This window comes from Phyllostomus hastatus, unplaced genomic scaffold (assembly GCF_019186645.2).
Source record: "Phyllostomus hastatus isolate PE091 unplaced genomic scaffold, TTU_PhHast_1.1 phas_scaffold_555, whole genome shotgun sequence".
Classification (NCBI taxonomy): Eukaryota; Metazoa; Chordata; class Mammalia; order Chiroptera; family Phyllostomidae; genus Phyllostomus; species Phyllostomus hastatus.
This window is the reverse complement of record NW_025334036.1, coordinates 827,470-848,154: the sequence shown is the minus strand read 5'-3', so window position 1 is coordinate 848,154 and position 20,685 is coordinate 827,470. Positions and strand designations below refer to the sequence as shown.

The window sequence follows — 20,685 nt, the reverse complement described above, 5'->3', positions numbered from 1 at the left end:
TGTCGGGGAAGTAGTTTTAGAGAAGAATTCCTGAGCTGCATCTCAAAAGACGAGTTACGTGTGCAGGAAGACGGGTCACTGGGTGGGGTGCTGTTGCAGCCGTACGAAACAGTGTGAGCATGGAGTCGGAGTCGGCAGTAGTGTTTCTTGGTGTGTGTTTGTCGTTGTTGTTGTTCTCTGGGAAGTCCTGGAGGGGTGGACGGCTGGAAGCGCAGCGGGTGTGGGCAGGGGTCTGTGGCCTGACGGGCCTTTTCAGCTGCGGAGTGCGGCTCGGTCTGCACCTGCGGGTCAGCCCGTCCCGCGGCCGTTCGGGAGCTGCCCCCCGGGGGCGAGCTGCGTGTCACGCGTGGGCGAGGCGTTGCTTCACGCGAGCCCTGTTTATTGAGTCTTGGCTGATGCGCAGTGACATACTACAGGCTGCACAGAGTTACACTTTAAAAGCCTTTTTAGCTTTCGCTGACTGTTTTCCACGTTTACTTGTCTACGGAGCCTCTCCCAGGGGCACTGATGAACGAACGCCCTGCGATGTGGCCCCGTGGGGCCGCCGTCAGAACCGTTGCTGTAGGTGCAGGAGAGGTTTAAGGGCTTGATGTGACTTGTCCTCCGTGTTCAGGTCAACGATGAATTAAGATGTCCTGTTGTTTCATAGAGATATTTCTTCAGGTTATCAGTATACATTGAATAACGCTGGGTATTGTCACACCCTGACTTCATCGGCAGCATGATGAAAGCATCCGGAGACACATGGAGCAGATGGAACAGAGGAAGGAGAAAGCTGCTGAGCTGAGCAGTGGGCGGCACGCGAACACCGATTACGCCCCCAAACTGACCCCGTACGAGAGAAAGAAGCAGTGTTCGCTGTGCAGTGTCCTGGTGGGTGGTCATTCTCAGCGTGGCGGAGTTGCATTACAATTTATTACTGCAGTTTATTGGACTATGAAAACATACTCTCCTTGATTTTTAAAGCTCACATTAAGGCATCTGCTGAGTACCATGAATTGTTTTTTTTTTAATATGCAAAGTAAGTAGTACAAAAATAATATCAGAAAAAAAATAATGTCAGCATTTAGGAGTAGAACCACAAAGTGCCAAATTATGCAGCTGCCACTGGAATGGAAGTGCACCTGCTCAGTGATAGCCCGAGGCAGTGCTTCTCAGCATTGGAACCAAAAAAAGAAAAGGGATGTTTTCAGTGCCGAAACTTGAACCCTGGTACTTGGAGGAAGTGACATCCCATGCAGGTTGGCTGTAATGGCATGCCCTTTTTTGACCATGTCTACTCTAGTGGATTCTCAGAATTGCATCCTAAAGAAAACATTTTTAAGCCTAACACATAAATACTAGCGTGATGCCAGCCTGCGTATAGTGTGACGGGTTGAATGGGTAACACTGAAAATGAGTTGCAATTCAGTGTTGATCTCATCGCTTTGGTCATGTGCCTTCAGATCTCGTCCGAGGTGTACCTGTTCAGCCACATCAAGGGGAGGAAGCACCAGCAGGCGGTGAGGGAGAGCAGCAGCATCCAAGGGCGGGAGCTGTCCGACGAGGAAGTGGTGAGCTCACCTCTCCCCCAGGGTTCCGTGGTCGTGTGCGTTTCTGTGCGGACGACGGTGTTAACACTCAATGACTATCCTAGTATACAGATGTGTTGTTCCTTTAGTGTGCATATTTACAAGAAACATAGAAATGAGAATTAAATTCTGTTTTTTATATAATCTCAGTATAAAACAGGTTATGGCATTTTTATGCTTTAATAATATAAAGAAAGACTTATTAGTGATTCTCTGCATTTGTTGGCCAACAGTTGACAATATAAATTTCATGTAAAATAATACGCTATTTTATATGATAGTATATATGATAATGTACTAAGTTAATGATAGTATATGAATTAGAAATTTTCGGAAATGCATTATTTATTTATAATTATTATTTGTGTGTAAGTACTTTTATAAGTACTTTTGTACTTAACCCTCACCCAAGGACGTGTTTACTGATTGGAGAGAGAGGGAGAAACATGGCTGTGAAAGAGGAAAACATCGGTCCGTTGCCTCCCATACGCACCCCGCCCGGGGGTCGGGCCTGTGACCTTCTGGTGTGCGGGGTGAGGCTCCGACCACCTGAGCCACCCTCTCAGGGCATGCATTTGTGTTTTAAGCTAAGTGTTAGTGCATGAGAGTTCGAAAGTTAAAATTTTTAAAGTTTATGAAGTACAAAAATTACAGAAAGCTGAGGTAACTTAATTATCGAAGACAGATAATTTAAAAAATAAACTTAGTGTGGCCCAAGTGCACAGTGTTTAATGACGTGTGCAGCCGTGTGCGGTCCTCCCCCAGGCCTTCTCTCCCCACGCACTGACCCACCCAGGCAGCCCCGTCCTGCAGGCCCGTTCATGGCCAGTGCCCTCCACAGGCGTCCCATTTCGCTGCACCTTTCCTGTGTTTGGATACAGAAATCGTTGCCATTGTTTACAGTGCGCACAGCATTCAGTGCGGTGATATGCTGTGCAGACTGCAGCCGAGGAACAGCAGGCCCCACCACACAGCCCAGGTGTGCGGTGGGTGGGCCGCAACATCTAGGTGCGTGTAGGTGCCTCTGTGATGTTCGCACAACAGTGAAACCCACTGTCGCGTTTCTCAGAAATCCAGCGCTGCTGTCACTAAGCCGTGCACGACTGTGGTAATTTTAGTCACAGCCCCTTCTTCCCAAACACAAGTGTGGAGCATGGCACGGGAGTTTCATGGTACAGGAGGGCAGTGTTTTGTTTCTCACACGGCAATTTCATTTTTAATCAGTGGAGGTATCTGTAGTCAACATACTTGTTCTACTTAAAGTTATTACTTGTCATCTGTGACGTCTTTATGTTGTACACAGAAGGTCTGTGACCCTTCTTCTCTGACACACAAGGTTTTATTTATACTACCTCTGACCTAATAAAACTGTACCTTTGACCTTATGCATTTGACATATCAGATAACTTACTCTTGATCTTTGACACATTTTGTTTTAAGCCTGTTAAATATAATAGGTAGTTGCCCCACAAGAAAGGTTTAGTGTTTTGTGTTTTTATTTTAATTTGACTAGGAAATTTTTAATGCTTCTTGAGCCTTCACACAAAGAGCTGTTAGATGTTTGATTGTCTCTCTTTTGTTATCTTAGAATTCAAATCATGAAAGTATGTGATTCAAAGCAAATGGGTGCTAGTTAAATGCATTCCAGAATTTAATATTTTTGTGTGGAGTGCTAGAGAAATAATGCAGTTTGTTTTAATTAATACTAATTTTTTTGGTAGTTTGCTGTTTGATTCATCTAGAGAAGCTGGTACTGATTTTTGCGGGAGTTGCATGAAGTACATTTAACCCTATGTAAAGAATTAGGTCAAAAAGTTAATTTTTAAAATATTTTGAATCCATCTGTTTCTGTTTGTGAGACTCCTTGGCTTTAAAAGCATGAAAATTATACAAGTTCTGTATGTAAGCCTGTGTATATAAATATATAGAAAGTAATAGTTTGTTTTCATTTAGTTCATGGAAACTATGAAAAGGAGTTTCATGAAGGATCTTAAATTAATCCTCATTTATTGGATGTTTACAAGCAAGTGTGGCTTTACAAATTCCAAATTAGTATACAGCTTGGAAAAATTATGCTACATAGGCAATTGAAGGAGAAACACGAAATTTTAAATTAGCGGACACATAAAGACGGCCCTTGTTTAGTGAAACGGTGAGTCCAGCTCCTTGGCCCGAGTGTGTCAAGCGCTGAGGTGGAGGAAGCAGTAGCCTCCTCTGAGAGGTGGTGGCAGTCTGGGAAACAGCAGACAACAACTGGTTGACCCGTTCCTCCCCTTCTCTTGCTACTACCTTCTGTGAACAGAAGCAGGAATATTGACTCTCTTGTTACAACCATGTGAAGAAAATATCTTGTTTGCTTTTCAATAGAAAATCAAGGAAATGAACAAACTAGTACTTATTTAGAGTAAATCATCCCCCCCAGTACATCAGTAAGTTAAGTTTGAAGCTCAAGAAATAATCCAAAAACATCTTACCTTTCTTAGAAGACAAAACTTCCGTTGCCTTCATTTTCTCTTCGCTGGGTCGGGAGGTGTGAGGTGTGCTGTGTGTGAGAGCCTGAGAGAGAGACAGAGAGCACGCGCGCACATGCAGCATGCAGTGCGCACACGCGTGGGGCTGGTTGTCCCTGGTGTAGTTTTTCCACCTTTTGGAATTCTTACGGCGGCACGCTCACAGCGTAACCAGGGTGTGCGGAGGCGGCATGGCTCTCTGTCCACAGCCGATTCGGGCTCCGTCATCGTTCTAAACCTTAGTGCGGTTCAGTAATTTAACAAGCGTCTCCAGTTAGTACACAGCCTCTTTTGAAAAACAGTTCTTGGTCCCCGGCCACTTGCTCCTCTCCTTGCTGTGGCACCAGTGTGTGGAAGAGCGTGGCTTCACGGTCCCACGTCAGGAGGACGGGTTGGATCCTGATGCCGATGCCCCCTCTCTCACCCGATTTCCAGCGTGGGGCCTCGCTGACCCGCTCACCTCAGCGCTGTCCGCACCTGCACTCTGGAGAGGGGCCGGTGAGCTCGTGGTCTGCCCTTCCCAGGCCGCCCCTCAGTCCCCTCTGCCTGCGTGTCCCTGAGTCTTGGACGTAATCTTTGTTCTGCCCCCTCGAAGGCCGTCTGGCTTCCACCAGCCACAGGCTCACCGCAGGTAAGGACGGGGCCTTTGGCAAAGCTACGCCACAGGGCCCTTCCTGACCGCGGAGCCTGATGAGCAAACGGAGCCCGGCCAGCCCTGGTGCCCGGACGGCACGTGCGGCCTGGCCCTCCCTGGCCGAACACACCCGTCTTCCCTGGGAAACGCACCGTCCTTCCTGTTTTCCTTTTTCCATCCCCAAGTTTCTTTGACTGAAAAGGTAAAATGTACTGTAACTTCTTCTTCCTCTTTATTCTGACCAAGTAACAGCCTTACTCTCTGCCTCCTAGACAGCTCTCACAGTGCACTCACACAAAACACGTGTGAACACTCATTCACCCACACAGCCAGGGTTCATCAGCCTAGAATTTGTACGGTTTCGCTTTTTCTACTTGTAAATGTTTTGGCGAAATTCATCATAAATACCCGAGGGCATTAGATGTATATATACTATTAGCGCAACAATAGTGAAACAATTATCTATGATACACTCACCACTCGGGTTAGGGAGAATCTCCTGGCAGGAAGTTCTGGGTTTTTTGTTGTTGTTCGTACATGCTTTATCACTGGGTGTAGATGTGTAGCTTGACAGTTATTTCTGAGAATGAAGTGGGTTTTCTTGCTTCCATTCCATCTTTCTTTCCACCTCTAATAGGCTGAGTTTGTCTCTCTTTATTCTTTTTCAGAATTGCCCTGGCTCTCTCTCTGCTTTTCAATTTGTGTATGACCCCTGCAATTAATTCATTAAGCAGGGACGATCCCATTAGAATTCCGGTTGAGATTGTGTCGTGCTTGCAGACGGGGTTGGCGACCGTAGACGCCGCTCACACGTGCTCTCACTAGCATGCTGGGGCGCTCCTGCCTCGGACTCGAGCGTGTGTGCACGTCACCGAATGGCTAAACATTTCTCGGAGGCTCATTCTGTTTCTAAATAATTAGTGGGCTTTAGAAGTATTTCCTTTGAAACACAGAGGTGTCCCTAAGGGCATGGAGGAGAAGGGTGGCAGGGCCTCCTGTCCGGGTTTCTGTGTGAGTGGGCGTGCTGAGGGGTGGGCGGTGACGCCTGCACGTGACTGGCATCTGGCACAGCGGCAGCCGAGTGCTGCCCAGTGAGCACTGCTTTGTTTTCCATCTCAACTTTTGTCTCACAACGATCAGCTGTTTTGGCTACATAGCTTCTATTTGGGGGAGTTTATTGATTTTCTTTATAGCTTAATACATCAGACAATTTTGGGAATAGTATGTTTTCTCTCTGGGTACATATAATATATTAGATCAGATTTGTTCATTGTTATGCAAATATCTTTACTGTCTTATAACACTTTTTTTTGTCCTTATTAATAATAACCTTTTCTCCAAAATGGAGACACTGCTAAGATACTGTTCCTGCTATTCACGTCTGTATTTTTTGGTACACATGTCACACAGGCTTATCATCACGATGGTAACTGTTTACATGTTTCGTTCTGCCGATGGGTTTTATCATCCAAAGATACGAAATCTCTCTCTTCAGTGCCTGTCTCTTTGGTGTTACTTTTGAACAGCGGTGACGCTGCAGCCCTCATTCTGGGGAGTGGCGCCGGATCGGTCCTCCCCTCCTTGCTCCCCCTTCTCTGCTGTCCCCCTCTGCATCTAGGGGGAACCCTGAAGAGTCCACTTTTAGTTTAGTGGTTTTTCTCTTCTAGAAAAAAATATCATGCTGTGTGTCATCCTTTTGGACTTCAGTTTTTCCACTCAATTTTGCCATGCCCAGGTTCATACAAATTGGAAATGAGTTGCTGCTTTTAAAGAGCCTTGCAGTACACCTGTCATAGATGGGACTGCACGTGATTTTAGGGCTGCAGTGGGATGAGTTTGGGCACATGTGCACCTCCATGACACCATCGTCGTGGTCGGGAAAGTGGACCGCTCATCTCCTCGCCTGCTGGGTCCCTGCTGGCTTCCTGCCCAGTTTAGTTCTGTCCGTTCTCGAGAGGGCTACTGAAATCTTTTGATTTTAATTGTGAATTTTAAAATTTCTCTTGGCGCTTCAATTAGTGTAGCTTCATGTAATTTAAAGTTGTGTTATTAGGCATATGGACACTAGTGGTTTTTGTGTGCTCTTGATGACTTCTTATGAAATAACCTGCTTTCTCCCAGTGGCACTCTTTGCTCCCTTGTCTGATACTGAGTCAGGGACTGCAGTGTCTTTCATCTGGCGTCAGAGTGGTGTGACTTCTGTCTCTTTTTACTTTGTATTTACATTTTTATTTTGTGTATATATTACATTTAGTTTATATTTGTATCGTATTTACCATGCTTTCGTACTTGTACGTGTGTCCTTTTCCTAAATGGTGGGAAGGTGATAGACTGAAAGGGAGTGTTCGTTTTGGTGCCGTCGAGCATGAGGCGCAGCCACTGACGCCCCTAAGCCCTCGCCCCCGGGGCTGTTACGGCCACTCTGAGCCCCGTGGCTCCTGCGCTCCTGTGTTGAAAGGCTGATGCCATTTGTGGCCTGTGGAGCTGCCGTTACCGGAATGTTACAGAGGTGGTTCCTCAGGATGCGGCCTGATGGCTCCGCCACTTGCCGCGGTTGCTGTCCGAGCATCCCGAGGCCTGCCTCACCACAGCTGCACCGTCCCCCTCCCAGTGCGGAGCTCAGACCTCTTCCTGTCTTCGTGGCGTGATCCATGGGTCCGCGTGTGCCCTGGGCCTCGCGTCCTCATCTGTTAGACCTCAGATCAGATCAGAAGGGAGCATCAGGATCCGCGGAGCAGTCTTGACGCCGTTTATCACCCGCACCCATCAGAAAACGGGTGGGGTGTTTGTAACTGTCACTGAGTGGCAGGGGGACAGATGGTGGACCACCGTCCTTATCAGATGATGGCCTTTTCTCTCTGCAGGGTGTCCGTTTTGTAGTATTTCATTAGCTTCGTTCTCTCATCTGTCGTTTCCAGCAATGCAGTACATAGACGGTAGTATACGAAGATGTAAGTGTGTCCCACACACACCTGGAGAAAGAGACTTAGCAGAGTTAAATCTTCTGTATAATTAAAATAGCCTGTAAAGTGTGCAAAGTTGTCATCATCATATATGTTTAATTTTTCAAAGTGATGCTGTCACAAAAAGCCTCGTTCTGACAGAAGGCATTCTGTTTCAGGCAGTACGTTTTTCAAATTTACTGTTTGATGAAATTTTCAATCTTATTTACATACAGTGGAACTCTCAGAGTTTTTATTTCATTTTTTAAGCATTTATTCAGCACCTGCTTGTGCACTTTGCGTTTGTACACGTGCCCGGGAAACACAGACGTGCACTGTCGTGCGAGCCTCGTCTTCGGTTCCTGCTGCGTCTGACCCATCACGAGTCTCTGAACGTGCTCAGTTAACCACAGATGGACTAAGTTTGGTGTGTGGTGCTTTCGTTTTCGAACAGTGTTTGGGCAATGTGTGTAGATGCTTTATTCAATGTGGCCAATCAGTACACGCCGGCTCTTCTCCCGACGGCCTGGGGTATGGCCTGCTGGAAGAGTTTCACGGAGGAGTGATGTCCGTCAGCATACCTGTTCACTGCCGGTTCCTTTGGTCGTATTCTGAGTCCATTCTGACACCCAGGGAACCCGACCTTTCTAACTCAAGCGCGTACCACAAGCCCTTGACCCAGAGTAGGTTGAGAACGCGCAGAACCGCGTCGGGAGACGACGGTTTCCCGAACGCAGCGCGAGAACCCGGCGTCGTTTGCTCGCCTGCCTGCGCCTTGGCCTCCACCCTGCTCCTGAGGGGCAGCTCTTGGCTCCAGAGGAATGAATACGCCTCGTGAGCGTGACATTGGATTTCTATTTATAAAAAACACTTTCTGGCTTTCAAATGAAAATATATTTGTTGTTATTGTAATGGAGCTTTGTTCTTTTTTCCAAAGGAGACCTTTAAACCCTTTTGATCTAGGAAGAATAGCACCCCTAAAATTTCTCAGTTCTATGTTATAATATTTCAACATAATGGGAAGCAGATTATTTCCTTCAATATATGTATGTGCCACATTTTGTGAAATGTGTTTATTCTGAGCTAACACTGAGAAAGCTGTAAAAATGGAAGCACTCCTATATTGTGTCTTTTCATATTTCCTTATTATCCTATTTTTAGAACTTTTACTTTCTTTCTCAAAGATCATGAACCTATCTACTGCTTAATTTTTTCATGTCTTTCTTTCTTTCTTTCTTTCTTCCTTCCTTTTTTTTTCTTTTTAACAAAATAAGGAATTATGAGAACCTTTAGGAGGAGTTTGATAGAATATCAGGGTCATAAACCTCAATATTTAATATAGTAAATTATGTTGGAACGGCCAGAGCTTTGGTCTAGGATGCCATAAAAGGTAATTAAAAGAATAAGAGGGGTATAAACTCTGATGAGATCATGTCTGTATGGTATTAGTTTCCTTATATACATTTATTAGTATTTCATATTGTAGCAATGTTACTTCAATGAGAAGTCACAGTCGTGACTTAGAAACTAGAGTGATGTTTTTTAGTGTGTGTGCATGGAATCAGCCATCCTTACTTCACTTTTGGTCTTTTCGAGATGATTCTTAGAACGTCAGAAAAGGGGGGACGTTAGATTTTACCATCTGCTGCCTTCATTCTACAAGTGAGGGAACGGAGGCCCGGAGAAGTCGCTCTGTCGTGAGTCGTAGACTGTATCCCCGGGGTAGACACCTCCACGCAGTGCCGTTTCTGATGAGTCAGCCTGCGCTTCTGTCCCTGGAGAAGGAACTGTGCCCCGTTCGTGCTCATGCAGAATGCAAGCGTCAGGTAGCATGGCCGGCGGAGAGCCTTTCTGAGGGGCACGTGGGCGAGCAGGACTCCGGGAGGGCAGGAGCGCACCCTTCCTGCAGTGTCCAGGAGCAGGGAGACCCGGGGGCCTTGGGGGTGACGTCTGTCCTGATCGATGCGTGTTTGGGAAAGGACAGAGTGGACCACACACACTGTGCTCCAGAGTACACTTCGCTTTTCCTCATGCCGGTGGCTTAGTGATTAGAATTTTGAGTAATGACGAAATGATGAGTGCATTTTTACGCAGTCATATTCACTCTTCCACAGCAACTGGAACCTTATACAGATCGACCCTCTTTTCTTTAAAGAGTTGGCTTTTCCTTGCACTTTCTTATTAGCATTAATTTCGCAATTAATATATATAAATTGTAGAATATTTGAGAAAATGCGTACTATTAATATATTGATCTACTCATTTCTGCTTTTTATATATGAACATATAAATCTTATACATTTATATATAAACTGTATTATATAGATTTTGAATCCTGATTCTTTTATTTATTATTACACGATGGATGGTTTTTAATATTACTGTTGTTTAAAGCTAATGACATCTGCATAGTCAGCCTCCTGTGGACGCACGGGCTGCGATTTATGCAGCCAACTCGCTGCTGCTGGTATTTTCTGGTGTTCGTAAATCTCACCCCAGCGAATATATTTCTAGAGAGAGATTTTGGTACTTCCCTATTTCCTTCCAGTAATTTTGCAGAAGTGAAATGATCTAAAATACCTTTATTTTTTTTTCCTGAGCACTTCCTTAGATGTTAAGCGGACGGGGGCCCTGAGGCCAGTCGGCGGTTCACAGAGAACAGGGGCCGGGACGCCGTGCCGCACGTCAGCAGGAGACGGCGGGTTGCGGTGTTTTCTGGTCCTTGCTGTTCCGTGGGGTCTGAGGAAAGGATGTCATCAAGGACTGGGGCCCGAAGGTTAGGTTCTAGGGTTCAGGCTGTGGCTCTGATCATGTGAGGACTCTGGGACGCGGAGCAGAGAGGAGGAGTGGTTAAGCCACCAGATGCTGCAGACTGGACTCCTGCTGAGGACGGTCTGCGGGGCGGGGTGGGGGGGGGAGGCTGCCGGCCCGTGTACACAGGGCACGGACTCGGACTCAGGCCCTTCTGGGTCCCAGTTTGCAGGGGGGGCGTCGGCGAACCGGCCTTCAGACACTGAGCGTGTTCTCACAGTCCCTTTGACTGGGATTCCATCACACGGCCCCTCCAGCTCTGGGGGCTGCTGGGAAGTTCAGGCCTCAGCAGAGGTGTCGTGTGACCTGCTGACGCTCTGTTAGTGCGCAGGCTGCCCCGGAGCAGCATGCTGGCGTGACCTGCCAGCGGGCAGGTGGATGTAGGGGCCTGATTGGGCCACGGTGCAGCCCATGTGGAAAGGCTGTCGTTGGGGCTGATTTCTTCCATCAGGGTGAGCGTGGCGTCTGATTGTGGTATCGAGGTATCAGCTCCTGATGCTGTTAGCCCTTACGGAGTGGATACCTTGATTCATTTGTTCCTGGATGCAGAGTTTTCTAACTCTGCATTTTATTTTCATTTATTATTTTGAATACACTTGTAAAGAAATGCTGTCCCTTGTCTACTATTTGGCTACTGGGTGGCAGGATAAAATTTTGATTATTTACCAGTTTTCAGGATAATGAATTGGTTCTCAATTATCTTCCAAAGGTGTCTAGTTAGTCTAAAAATATACGTGTGATTATAAACTTACAGGTAAACACTTCAGATGAGGTTTAATCATTTAAAATTTTCTTCTTGGAGCCTCAAATCATGCCACTTTTTGGTAGTGAGAGCCTTTTGGAGTTTACTCTGAAGTTCTTTTGACATGAGCTTAGCTGATTTTGATCTTTATCTTGCCACTCGGTTTGGGAAGATGTTTAGGTTTGGGATCAGCTGTTTTGCTAAGAAGCCCTGGCTGTTTTAATGAGAAGTGGTGTTTCAGCAGCGGGAATGCTCCTTGCTGCTGGGCTGGTCACTGTGAGCAGAATTCAGAAACAACTCACGTGTACGTGACGTGCGTTAGTAGAAATACTCATAGACAGGTATTTATTTACGCTTCGTCTGTTTAAAGATAACGGCTCATGAGTTCTTACAGCTCCCATCGAAGGCTGCAGGAGTCTGACTCAACCTCCTCTGCAGTGTGTCTGTGTCGCGTTCCTTTTCTAGCGGGCGCTCCAGGCGTCCGAGACACCGGGCGCTCTTCCCTTTTCCCCTTCAGTGGGCAGCGCTCTCGCCCCCAGTCCCCCTGCGGCCTCCGGCTCTCGGATGGACTGGCCGTTCGGCAGCGCAGACCCGTGTCTGCCTGTTGCCTGTGTGCTTGCGTGGTCAGCCCTTTGCTGGTGTGCAGCGGAGGTCTGAGGAGCCCGTGAGCGTCTCCAGTCAAGCAGCAGCATCCAGAGTGGCGGCGGAGACCAGGGTGTCCTGGAGGTCACGGTCACAGCCTCTGCGTGATCTTCCGTGCTGGCTGTCGTCTGTAGCAGTGCCGCGTGATTTTCAGTCGTCTTCTCCGTCTTCATCGTTGCCTTTGTTTGTCTTCCAGGAGCATCTGTCCTTAAAGAAGTACATTATTGACATCGTGGTTGAGAGCACAGCTCCCCCAGAGCCACTGAGAGATGGAGAAGAGCGGCAAAAAAATAAAAAAAAAGCCAGGAAGATAAAAGCCCGCATGAACTCCAGGTACCATAAACATCCTTAAAAACAGAACAGAACTGTTAGTGATGTGTTCTTTTTAGTGTAAATTCAAGGAAGACCCTCCACCCCCCCCCAAAAAAAAAGTTTAAGGTTGTTTACTTCAACAAAGCCTTGAAAGGAACACTGATGAGCCTAATTTATAGCCACTTTCTTTGATTGAGAAGGAAAACTGCATATCGATCTGAAGCCCTTGCCTTCACCTGCTAAGAGCTCTTCTTATAATTTGATGCAGAAGCTGTGCCAAACTTGTGCCTCCTCCAGCTTGCAGTGGTGTGTCTGAGTGTGTGTAAACCAGGCCTATTTCTCTTTCCAGCTATTGATTTTTAAATGAAGTATTAAAGAAAATCAATAGCAATCAACAAATAGAAGTCTGCTGGCTGTGGTGTCAAATCCCATGACTAGCTTTAATCAATTTGCTTGCCTGTCACAACAAGAGAAAGTTCAAGAAATATCTGGAAATGGAAAGTGAGTTGTCAGACCTGTAGTTTATCATCAGCCTCAAAGTGACATCTGAGGACCAGACAGCTGTGTGGCGCGCCGCGACCTCGCAGACTCTGTCATCACCTGATGACGGATGAGTCTCGTCCGAGGACACGCTGCAGGTCCTCCTCGGCGGAGGATCTGAGAGGAGGGAGTCTGGATACGTTGCCGCACCCCTGTTCCCAAACCCCTCGAGAGGTGGAGGTGCTGGGCCCGTGGGAACGCAGACACGTGCCCCTGCAGTGCCGGCGGGGGGCGGTCACCTCTGCGCAGTGTCCGGGTTTCAGCTGCGGTGAATGGAACGGTCCTGTCGTTTTACAGAGTCAGTGAAAACTTCAGAGTCGTCATGGACGCAGAGAATGCAAGGGGCTTTCTCTGTTGTGTTTCCGGACGCCCCTCCAAGTTTGTAAAAGTAGTTCCGCGGCGAACCTCAGGGGGTGGCAGGCCCTGAGGTTGTTTCCGGTGTATGCTGAGAACCCGCTGAACTCCTGCCGTTGGAACAGCGCAGAGCCCGTCCTTTGGACTCCTTGTCCTTTCCTTGTCCTTACTGGCCAGTCGCAGTTTGTGTCTTTCACGCTTTATGAAGCGGAGTTTATTTTTTCACCTGTCGTTTTTGTCTGGATTGGTATATATTGTGACTAGTTCTTTCATAGGTAACTGGACTGATGCTTTGAGGCTAAGACCCTTTGGATGAGCAGTTTAAAACTTAAATTACCTTTTTGCTCCAAAAAGAGAAATTGACAAACTAAGTCCCAGGGTTGGGTTGCCGTGGTGACACCCGTGTCAGACGGTGGAGGGTTGGAGGCTGTTGGCCCGCCTGGCTCGGGCTGCGGGGAGCTCCACAGCGGCGGTGGGAGGGGTCATTGCAGGTTTCCCCGGACGTGCGGGATTCGTCCGTAGAAATCACAAAAGCCAAACAAAACGAGTCAATTTCGAGTGCCTGGTCAAATTATTTCTACTGCCTTTTAAATTATTTCTAAAGTTTAATGATTACTCGTTGTCTGTACTTAATTTTACGTTGCACACCTTTTGAGGTATATAGATATTTACCCACCTCAGCTGCCTTGTAGAAACTTCATATGGTTTCACATGTGACAATGATGATTTTAACACTTTGAAAAATAAGCATTGTTCTGTACCGGGTCTGTAACTCAGAAGTGTTTTCATGAATCTGCTTTGTGTCCTATGAGGAAAGGCGTATTTTTAGTCTGGTCTTTTTGGACAGCATTCGCAGCGTTTTAAAGAAGCAGTCTCAGAAATCAAAGTGTTAAATCTAATATACTAATGTTCCTAATTTCGGGAGAGGGAAAACACAGCTAGGGTTTTTGTGTGCTATAAAAATTAGCAACAAAATAGCTAACACTGATTAAACTTTTTCTCTTCAGAGCCAAGGAATATGAAAGTTTAACAGAAACAAAAAATTCCGCCTCTGACTCGCCTTATAAAGCAAAGTGAGTATCTCGTCCTGCGCTTTCGTCCCCCGTCTCTTCAGTCCCCACCTACAGCACGTTTGTCTGACCCGGCAGCCCGTGCCTGTGATTGTGGCTCCGTGTCTGCGACACAGAACTGGATTCTCCTGACGCAGTGCAGCCCCACCCGGGACAGACCTGCCAGGGGGACGTTTGTCTCTGCCTGGGGTGTGGGGTGGCACTTCGGTTACCACAGTCCGGGGGGCGGTGCTGCTGCCCTGCGGTGCGGGGGGGCCGGGGACAGGCCGGGGACGCTGTGAGACGCCCCTCAGGGCACAGGACGGTCCCCCAGCAGGGAAGCATCTCGTCCAGAGCGTCACCTGGGCAGACAAAACAGGGTCTGGCAAGACGGTCGGTTCTTGCTGTGGGAGGTCTTTCAGGACCGTTGTGATGGCTGCTTTTGACAGATGAGGGTTTGGACTCCGTGAAGACGGAGCTGAGAGGTGCTCAGAAACGGCCCAGTGGGCTCCTCCCTGACCCGCTGCCTGTGGGAGTGCAGCGGGCAGGTCCCCACGCTGCTGACGGCGAGCAGGCTGCTGTGGTCTCAGAGGGGTCGTGAGTCGGGGCTTCATGCCGTGCGGTGAAATCATGCGAAGTGCACCCAAGCAGTTACATGCAAAGATGACGTTTACTGGTGAAGAGGGTGAAGAAACACTTAAATCCCACAGGTTGAGGGCTGTCTGTAACAGTACAGTTGTTGACAGGGAGGCTGTGGCATTTTACTGTAGCACCTATCACAGCTAGACAAGAACGTCCCTGCATTGGGGGTTCCTGGAGGCACTGGTGGGCCCGGGGGGAGGGGGGTGTCCGAGCCCCAGGTGGCCGAGGTGGACATTCCTGGGGGGGCGAGTGTGGTGACTCCGAGCCCACGCGCAGTGAAGGGAGCTTCCGTGTGGGCAGGTGGGTGGCCCGGCGCGGGAGGTCAGAGCAGTGGGGAGCCCTCTCTGTGCAGGGGCCCAGCTGAAGAGGGCCGCCTGGCCAGGGTGTCGACGCCCACACGGGGGGAGAAGAGGGGAGACCCCGGAATGGACAGGCCGAGCCGGAGCAGGGAGGCAGCGGCAGAGACAGGGAGGGGCCTGGGCTGGGCGAGCCAGTCCCGGGTTGAGGATGGTGTTAGGGGAGCTGCTCCCTGCCGGGGGAGGGGGTTAAATGTACCCAGGGACAGTAGAGACACCGTGCGGTGGTGGTGTGGAATTGCAGGCATCACTTGAACTCGCAGTTGCCAACGTGCAGAAACACAAAGGGAAATAAGTGTACGTGCAAATGCGTGGGGATGTAGATGTGGCATGTAATGTATTAACGCACAAGGTAACACGCACACATTTGCTGAGCCTCCCCGCTGAGAGGGGCGCCCTGGCAGCATGGAGCGTGTTCAGGGCAGCCCGCGAGGGCGCGTGCACGGCGAGTGCGTGCGCGTGCGCGGCGAGGGGCCCGGGCCGGGGGGCGGGTCCTTCTCCCTCTGGAAGGGTGCCGTGCCGGAGGCCGTCCCTGTGCACCCGCGTTTCCACCCTGCGCAGGGGTTTCTCCAGCTCTTAGGTTCAGAAGCGCAGGTTTGAGCATGTTGTGTGAAAACAGAAGGGAGGCCGGCAGCCCTGGGTTTGGACCGTGTTCCTTTGCAGTGGAGGCGGCGACGAAGGAGGGCAGTTAATGGGTTTGTCTTCGTGTCCGGCACACCAGGTGGACCCAGCCTGCGTGTTCGCCCTTCTACACCTCTCCCCAGTGGTCGCAGCAGACTCCCCCAGACCGACCTGCGGCAGAGGTTGGGGTTGCTTCCAGGGAGGCTCACGTCCCCCAGTGACCGCGGACAGGTCTGGGTGCAGGGCTGCTGCGGAGTTTGTCCAGGTTTTGAGAGGAAAGGGTCTGGCCGTACAGCACTCCCCACAGAGCCAGTTAGTTGTCTGGCGGACACTCACCGTATTTTAGGGCAGGAGCTACAAAGCATCCACGTTTTCTCTTCCTGCAAGAAGTAATCCAGATAACAATTCCTGTGTTAAAACCTGCACCCTTTAAGCTGCCCCTGTTCTTGCCTTGTGGAGAAAGTGCAGCTTTCAGGACCTTGGTGCAGTTGTTTGCAGTCTGCATCAGAATCTGGGGCATTTTCTCCGGAGACGGGCAGGCCGGGAGTGAGGCCGAGGGTTAGCTCAGGTTCCCTACGCGTCCCCTTGACTTGGCGTTCCTCCTCGAAGCGCAGGCTCGCACGAACCCCAGATTTGATTTACCTCGGTGAAATACAAGCCTCTTGTATTCTGTGAATTAAAATGGTCCTTGTGCCTCCCTGAATACCTCTGGTTTTCAGTGGACTGTGAGCATTCTTGGTAAGAACGCTGCTGGATTCATCGGCGTCCGCGGCGGAGGCTGGGTATCTGGTTACATGCCGTGCAGGCTTTGTTCAGCCAAGAGCTGAAGTGGCTACTTGTCTGTCACACAGGGAGGTTCGCTGCCAGTATTCTCCCACACGATAAGGTCAGTAACTCTAATCGGATGGGACTCCAGCCCATACTCAGTTGGAAGGGAAAAGAAGTATGTTGCTCTTACTCAGTTTTTGTATTTTTTTTACGTCCCGTTTCACTTTTGTTAGATTGAGAACCTTCTGTCAATGAGTAGTAATAACAGTTGACCATTTATTAGATGTCTGCCGTAGCGAATGAGGTACATTGCACTAATTACCTGTGAGCCTCAAAGGCTCTGGGAGGAAAAAAGAATCGCTGTGTTAACTCCTCACTTTTAAGATGAGGAGACGGAGATTTGGAGTGAATAAACTTCCCAGGGCTCACACGTGTTCCGTGCTGTTTCCAGCTCAGGTGTTTCGGGCTGGAGAGTTTCGTGTTCGTTTTTCCACACATCCAAGGAACCTTATATAGGTAGCTGGGGTTTAACCCAGAGTTCATCAGTGTCTTTGTTAAGCTGCATTTGCTGTTGTATTTTTTTTTTTGAGAAATTTTAAATTTTTACATAAATGCATTTATGGATGAAATTGTATCCTAGGGTATTATTCACCTGTGAATAGCTTTCCGTTTCTGGGTCGACTCACGTGGTACAGAGAGAAAAGCCTGAGGTTCGAGGGTGGGCCGTCCAGGCTCCTAGTCCCAGTAACACTGGTACTGCTCGTGGGACTTTGGGGAAAGTCCCCTGACCTCCTGGAGCCTCGGTTTCTTCCTTTTCCAAACGGGGACAACACTCACGGGCAGTGTTTTTCGGAGGCTTAAATGATGTCGGGTACAGGAACGTACCTTGTAACCTGCGAGGTTGCGGGCAGCATTAAGAGCGTAAACAAGAAGCTCCTCCTCGGACCATGTGTCGTTGAAGGTCTGCGGAGCGCCCTGGCGCACCGGCAGCGCTGCGGGCGCCGTGGGTGAGGCAGCGGACAGCGGACAGTGGCCGAGGGCCTCTCTCGTCCAGGCGACTCTGCACCTCTCACTGTCCAGTGTGGTGGTACCTCTGGCCGCGGGGACTGTATTTCAAGGGCTCAGCAGCCGCCACGGTGGACCGTCCAGAACCGGAACGTGCCCCTCGCGGCAGGACGTTCTGCCGTAAGGCTCCGTGTGGGGGCGACGTGTGACGAGCGGTCTCGAGGGCTAGTCCCGGCGGAGAAAGGCACGTTTCAGCGCCGCACTGCGGGGTGAGGGGGAATTTTGTGAGGACCGTGGAGGCGGGCGAAGCACTTGAGACGACGTGAGTGGGGAGCGTCCGGTGAGACGCCGGAGCAGGAGGATGGGCGGGTGTGGACGTGCAGAGACCGCGGTGCCCGCAGAGGCTGCGGGTGCGCCGGCCCGCGTGGGAGGAAGCCGCCCTCCTCGGCTGCGGCTGCGGCGGGAGAGGCGGAGAGAGCGGGTGGGGCGCAGAGAGCCCTGAAGACGTGCGGCAGAGAGCGGGGCTGTCCGCCGACGGCAGTGGCTTCCGTCTCTCTGGGAAACGCAGGGTCTTCGTAGAAAAGCGGGGGGAGTGCAGGGGTGGGCAGGGAGAGGCTGCGGGCCGTGTGCCGCGCTGTCTCTGTGGTGAGCGGGCAGGCGCGGCCTGACTTCTCCTCGGGACCAGGAGTGGGAGGCTGGCCAGTGTCTGCCAACCCAGCTAAAAAAATCGGTGGGGGCAAGGCCCTGGGGGTGCCCAGCCCCGCAGTGCGAGCTGAACAGGCACTGGTGACCCCCCCCCGGGGGTGGCTGCCAGGAGCGGTAAGACGGCAGCAGGTGGTGGCAGGCCGGCCCGTGGAGTCCGGCCGTCGCAGGTGAAGGTGAAGCGGCGGCTGCGGCGCTGACGTGGCGGAGCCCGAGAGACCTGGGCGGGGCCTCCCGGGTGTGTGGTGGCGAGATGCGGCAGCGCGGAGCGGAGGGGAGAGGCGCGCTCACCGGGACACGGAGGAGGGAGGGCTACGGAAAGATGCGCAGCCCCCCTCCTGAATGAGGAACTCCGCGATCCGGGTCGCGTGTCCTGTTTCTTGGTGGGAAGCACACGGTTGCTCGATCGTCCAGGCGGATGGCATGGGCCGTGTCGGGCAGTCCCGCGTTGCTCGTGCACTGGAACCCGCGGAGGTCGGCAGTGAGCGTCTGCGGTGCTCACCGCACAGTGAGGACTCGAGTGCACGCCTGCTCGGGCTCTCGCACTCACGTCTCTGCCGTCATGCGCTCGCCTCCCCGTCTCCGGTCCGGTTCTGGTTCGACCGCCACACGGGGACAGACCGCAGCAGCTGCTCCCCTACTGCGTGCGGGGACAGCACCGTCACCGCCGGGGTTTGGTGCCACGAGCATCGGGGTGGCTCCCGAGCAGAAAGCTGGACCAGCCTTGGGAGGGGCTGGCTTTCCTTCCCCTTGGGGGCTCTGGGGCAGTTCCTAATGCGGTAATGGGAGTAACTCTTGTCTCAGAAAGCTGAGGAAAATGCAGTGTGCTAGTCTAACTGGTGAACGTCCTCATTCTCTTTCACTCACTCCTTTCCATTTAATTTTGTGTTGAAGGCTTCAGCGGTTAGCCAAAGATCTTCTAAAACAGCTGCAAGCGCAAGACAGTGGGTCGTGGGCAAACACTAAGGTTTCCGCTTTAGACCGCACCCTGGGAGAGGTCGCTAGGATCCTGGAGAAGGAGGTACGTCACTAACCGGAGCCCCTGGCCTCTGTCTCTGAGCTTGTTTCCCCCCGACAGGACGCGAGGCTCCCGGGCAGAGGCCAGCGTTCGCGTTGCTTCCGTGTTTCCAAAGCCAGTCAGCGCTGATGGATGATTTCCTTTTGCTCCTAATTAAATTGAACTTGTTTTCAGTTGTTTTAATTGAAGCAACAAAAATATGTTCTTTAGGTCATGGTTTTCTCCGTCATATTTTTCTCCACACAAACAAAATGAAATTATTTTAAATGGAATCATACCAATAAAGATATATAACGCTTTTATGGCAGGAAATATAACACTTTGAATTATAAAGCCCATAAATCATAGATTTTCACAAAACACCAATTTTCTTCCTGTTTCCAATAATAGCTTTGGCGGTTTTCTTTAATGACTTAAGAGTCATTAAATGTTTCAAAGACAGTTTAAAAAATTCTTAATAACTTCAAGTCTTTATTATTCACTATAGAAAATTTTAAATATACAAAGAAGAAATCAAGTTCTCTGTAATGTCCACTGTTAACATTTTATTGTATTTTTCTAATCCTTTTACTGTACATTTTTTACATTTTATCTAATTTTATCATAAATAATTTCTCACGTCTTAAACATTTTTTAACCGAAGAATGAATCACAGTTTACACAATTTGTATCTCTCCTAATTTTCCTATTCGAGGAAAATTATTTGTGTATTACCCACATTTTTTTTCTTATTTTCTGGGTTTAAAGTTTGCACCACGTTTTATACATAAAAAAGACTGGCAATAGGAGGAACCAACACGAGATCCTGCCGGGAACGGAGCGCAGCCCAGGCCGGGGACTGGCCGCCCCCAGCGCGGCCCCCCTCGCCCACCGGCCTCGCCTCCCTCTGGGCAGACCCTGCGCAGAAGTAAAGGGGCGGCTCCTCTTTGTCTTTTAAAAATAGTTTTATTGCTTTATCACATAAATGTACTGTTAAATAATATACAGGGATGGGCAAAAGTCAGTTTACAGTTGTAATGCAAGTAAATACTACAGTAAATACAAGAGTACACTGGTGTACTCACAACTGTAAACCTACTTTTGCCTACCTCTTCTGTATGATTTAGTTCGGCTTGTATTTGGCTTTCATAAAACCGTATACTCTAGACTTTTTCTAATTATGACATTCAAAGTGGTGGTTCTAAGTTTTATTTAAGCTTATAAATGTAGCTGTTTTTTCAGTTATTTTCTTTGTTGTACAGTGGTTGCTTGATTGTGTTAATACTACAGTTTTTTATCCATTCTCCTGGCAGTGGACATTTGCTCAAGACTTGGGGGTGTGTGTGTGTGTGAGTGTGAGTGTGAGAGGGAGAGGAGGGGGAGGGACCGGAGACACTACTGCTCGCACAGCCCTGGGTCAGGGCAAGTGAGCAAGAGTGTCTCTGGCAGGGAGCCCCGGGATCCGGTCTGCATCAGTGTCGCCTGGA

At 49.5% G+C, this 20,685-nt stretch overlaps 1 protein-coding gene across 3 annotated transcripts in view; it reads left to right on the top strand.

Annotated features, from left to right (window-relative positions):
* Positions 1-20,685, top strand: part of SCAPER (S-phase cyclin A associated protein in the ER) — a 143,368-nt gene that overhangs the window by 40,236 nt on the left and 82,447 nt on the right. For all 3 annotated transcript variants that reach the window (XM_045824868.1, XM_045824867.1, XM_045824870.1), the window contains exons 19-23: positions 721-873; positions 1,446-1,553; positions 12,049-12,185; positions 14,066-14,131; positions 19,096-19,222. In XM_045824868.1, the coding sequence (XP_045680824.1) occupies positions 721-873; positions 1,446-1,553; positions 12,049-12,185; positions 14,066-14,131; positions 19,096-19,222 (591 nt within the window). The remainder of the gene's footprint in view (positions 1-720; positions 874-1,445; positions 1,554-12,048; positions 12,186-14,065; positions 14,132-19,095; positions 19,223-20,685) is intronic.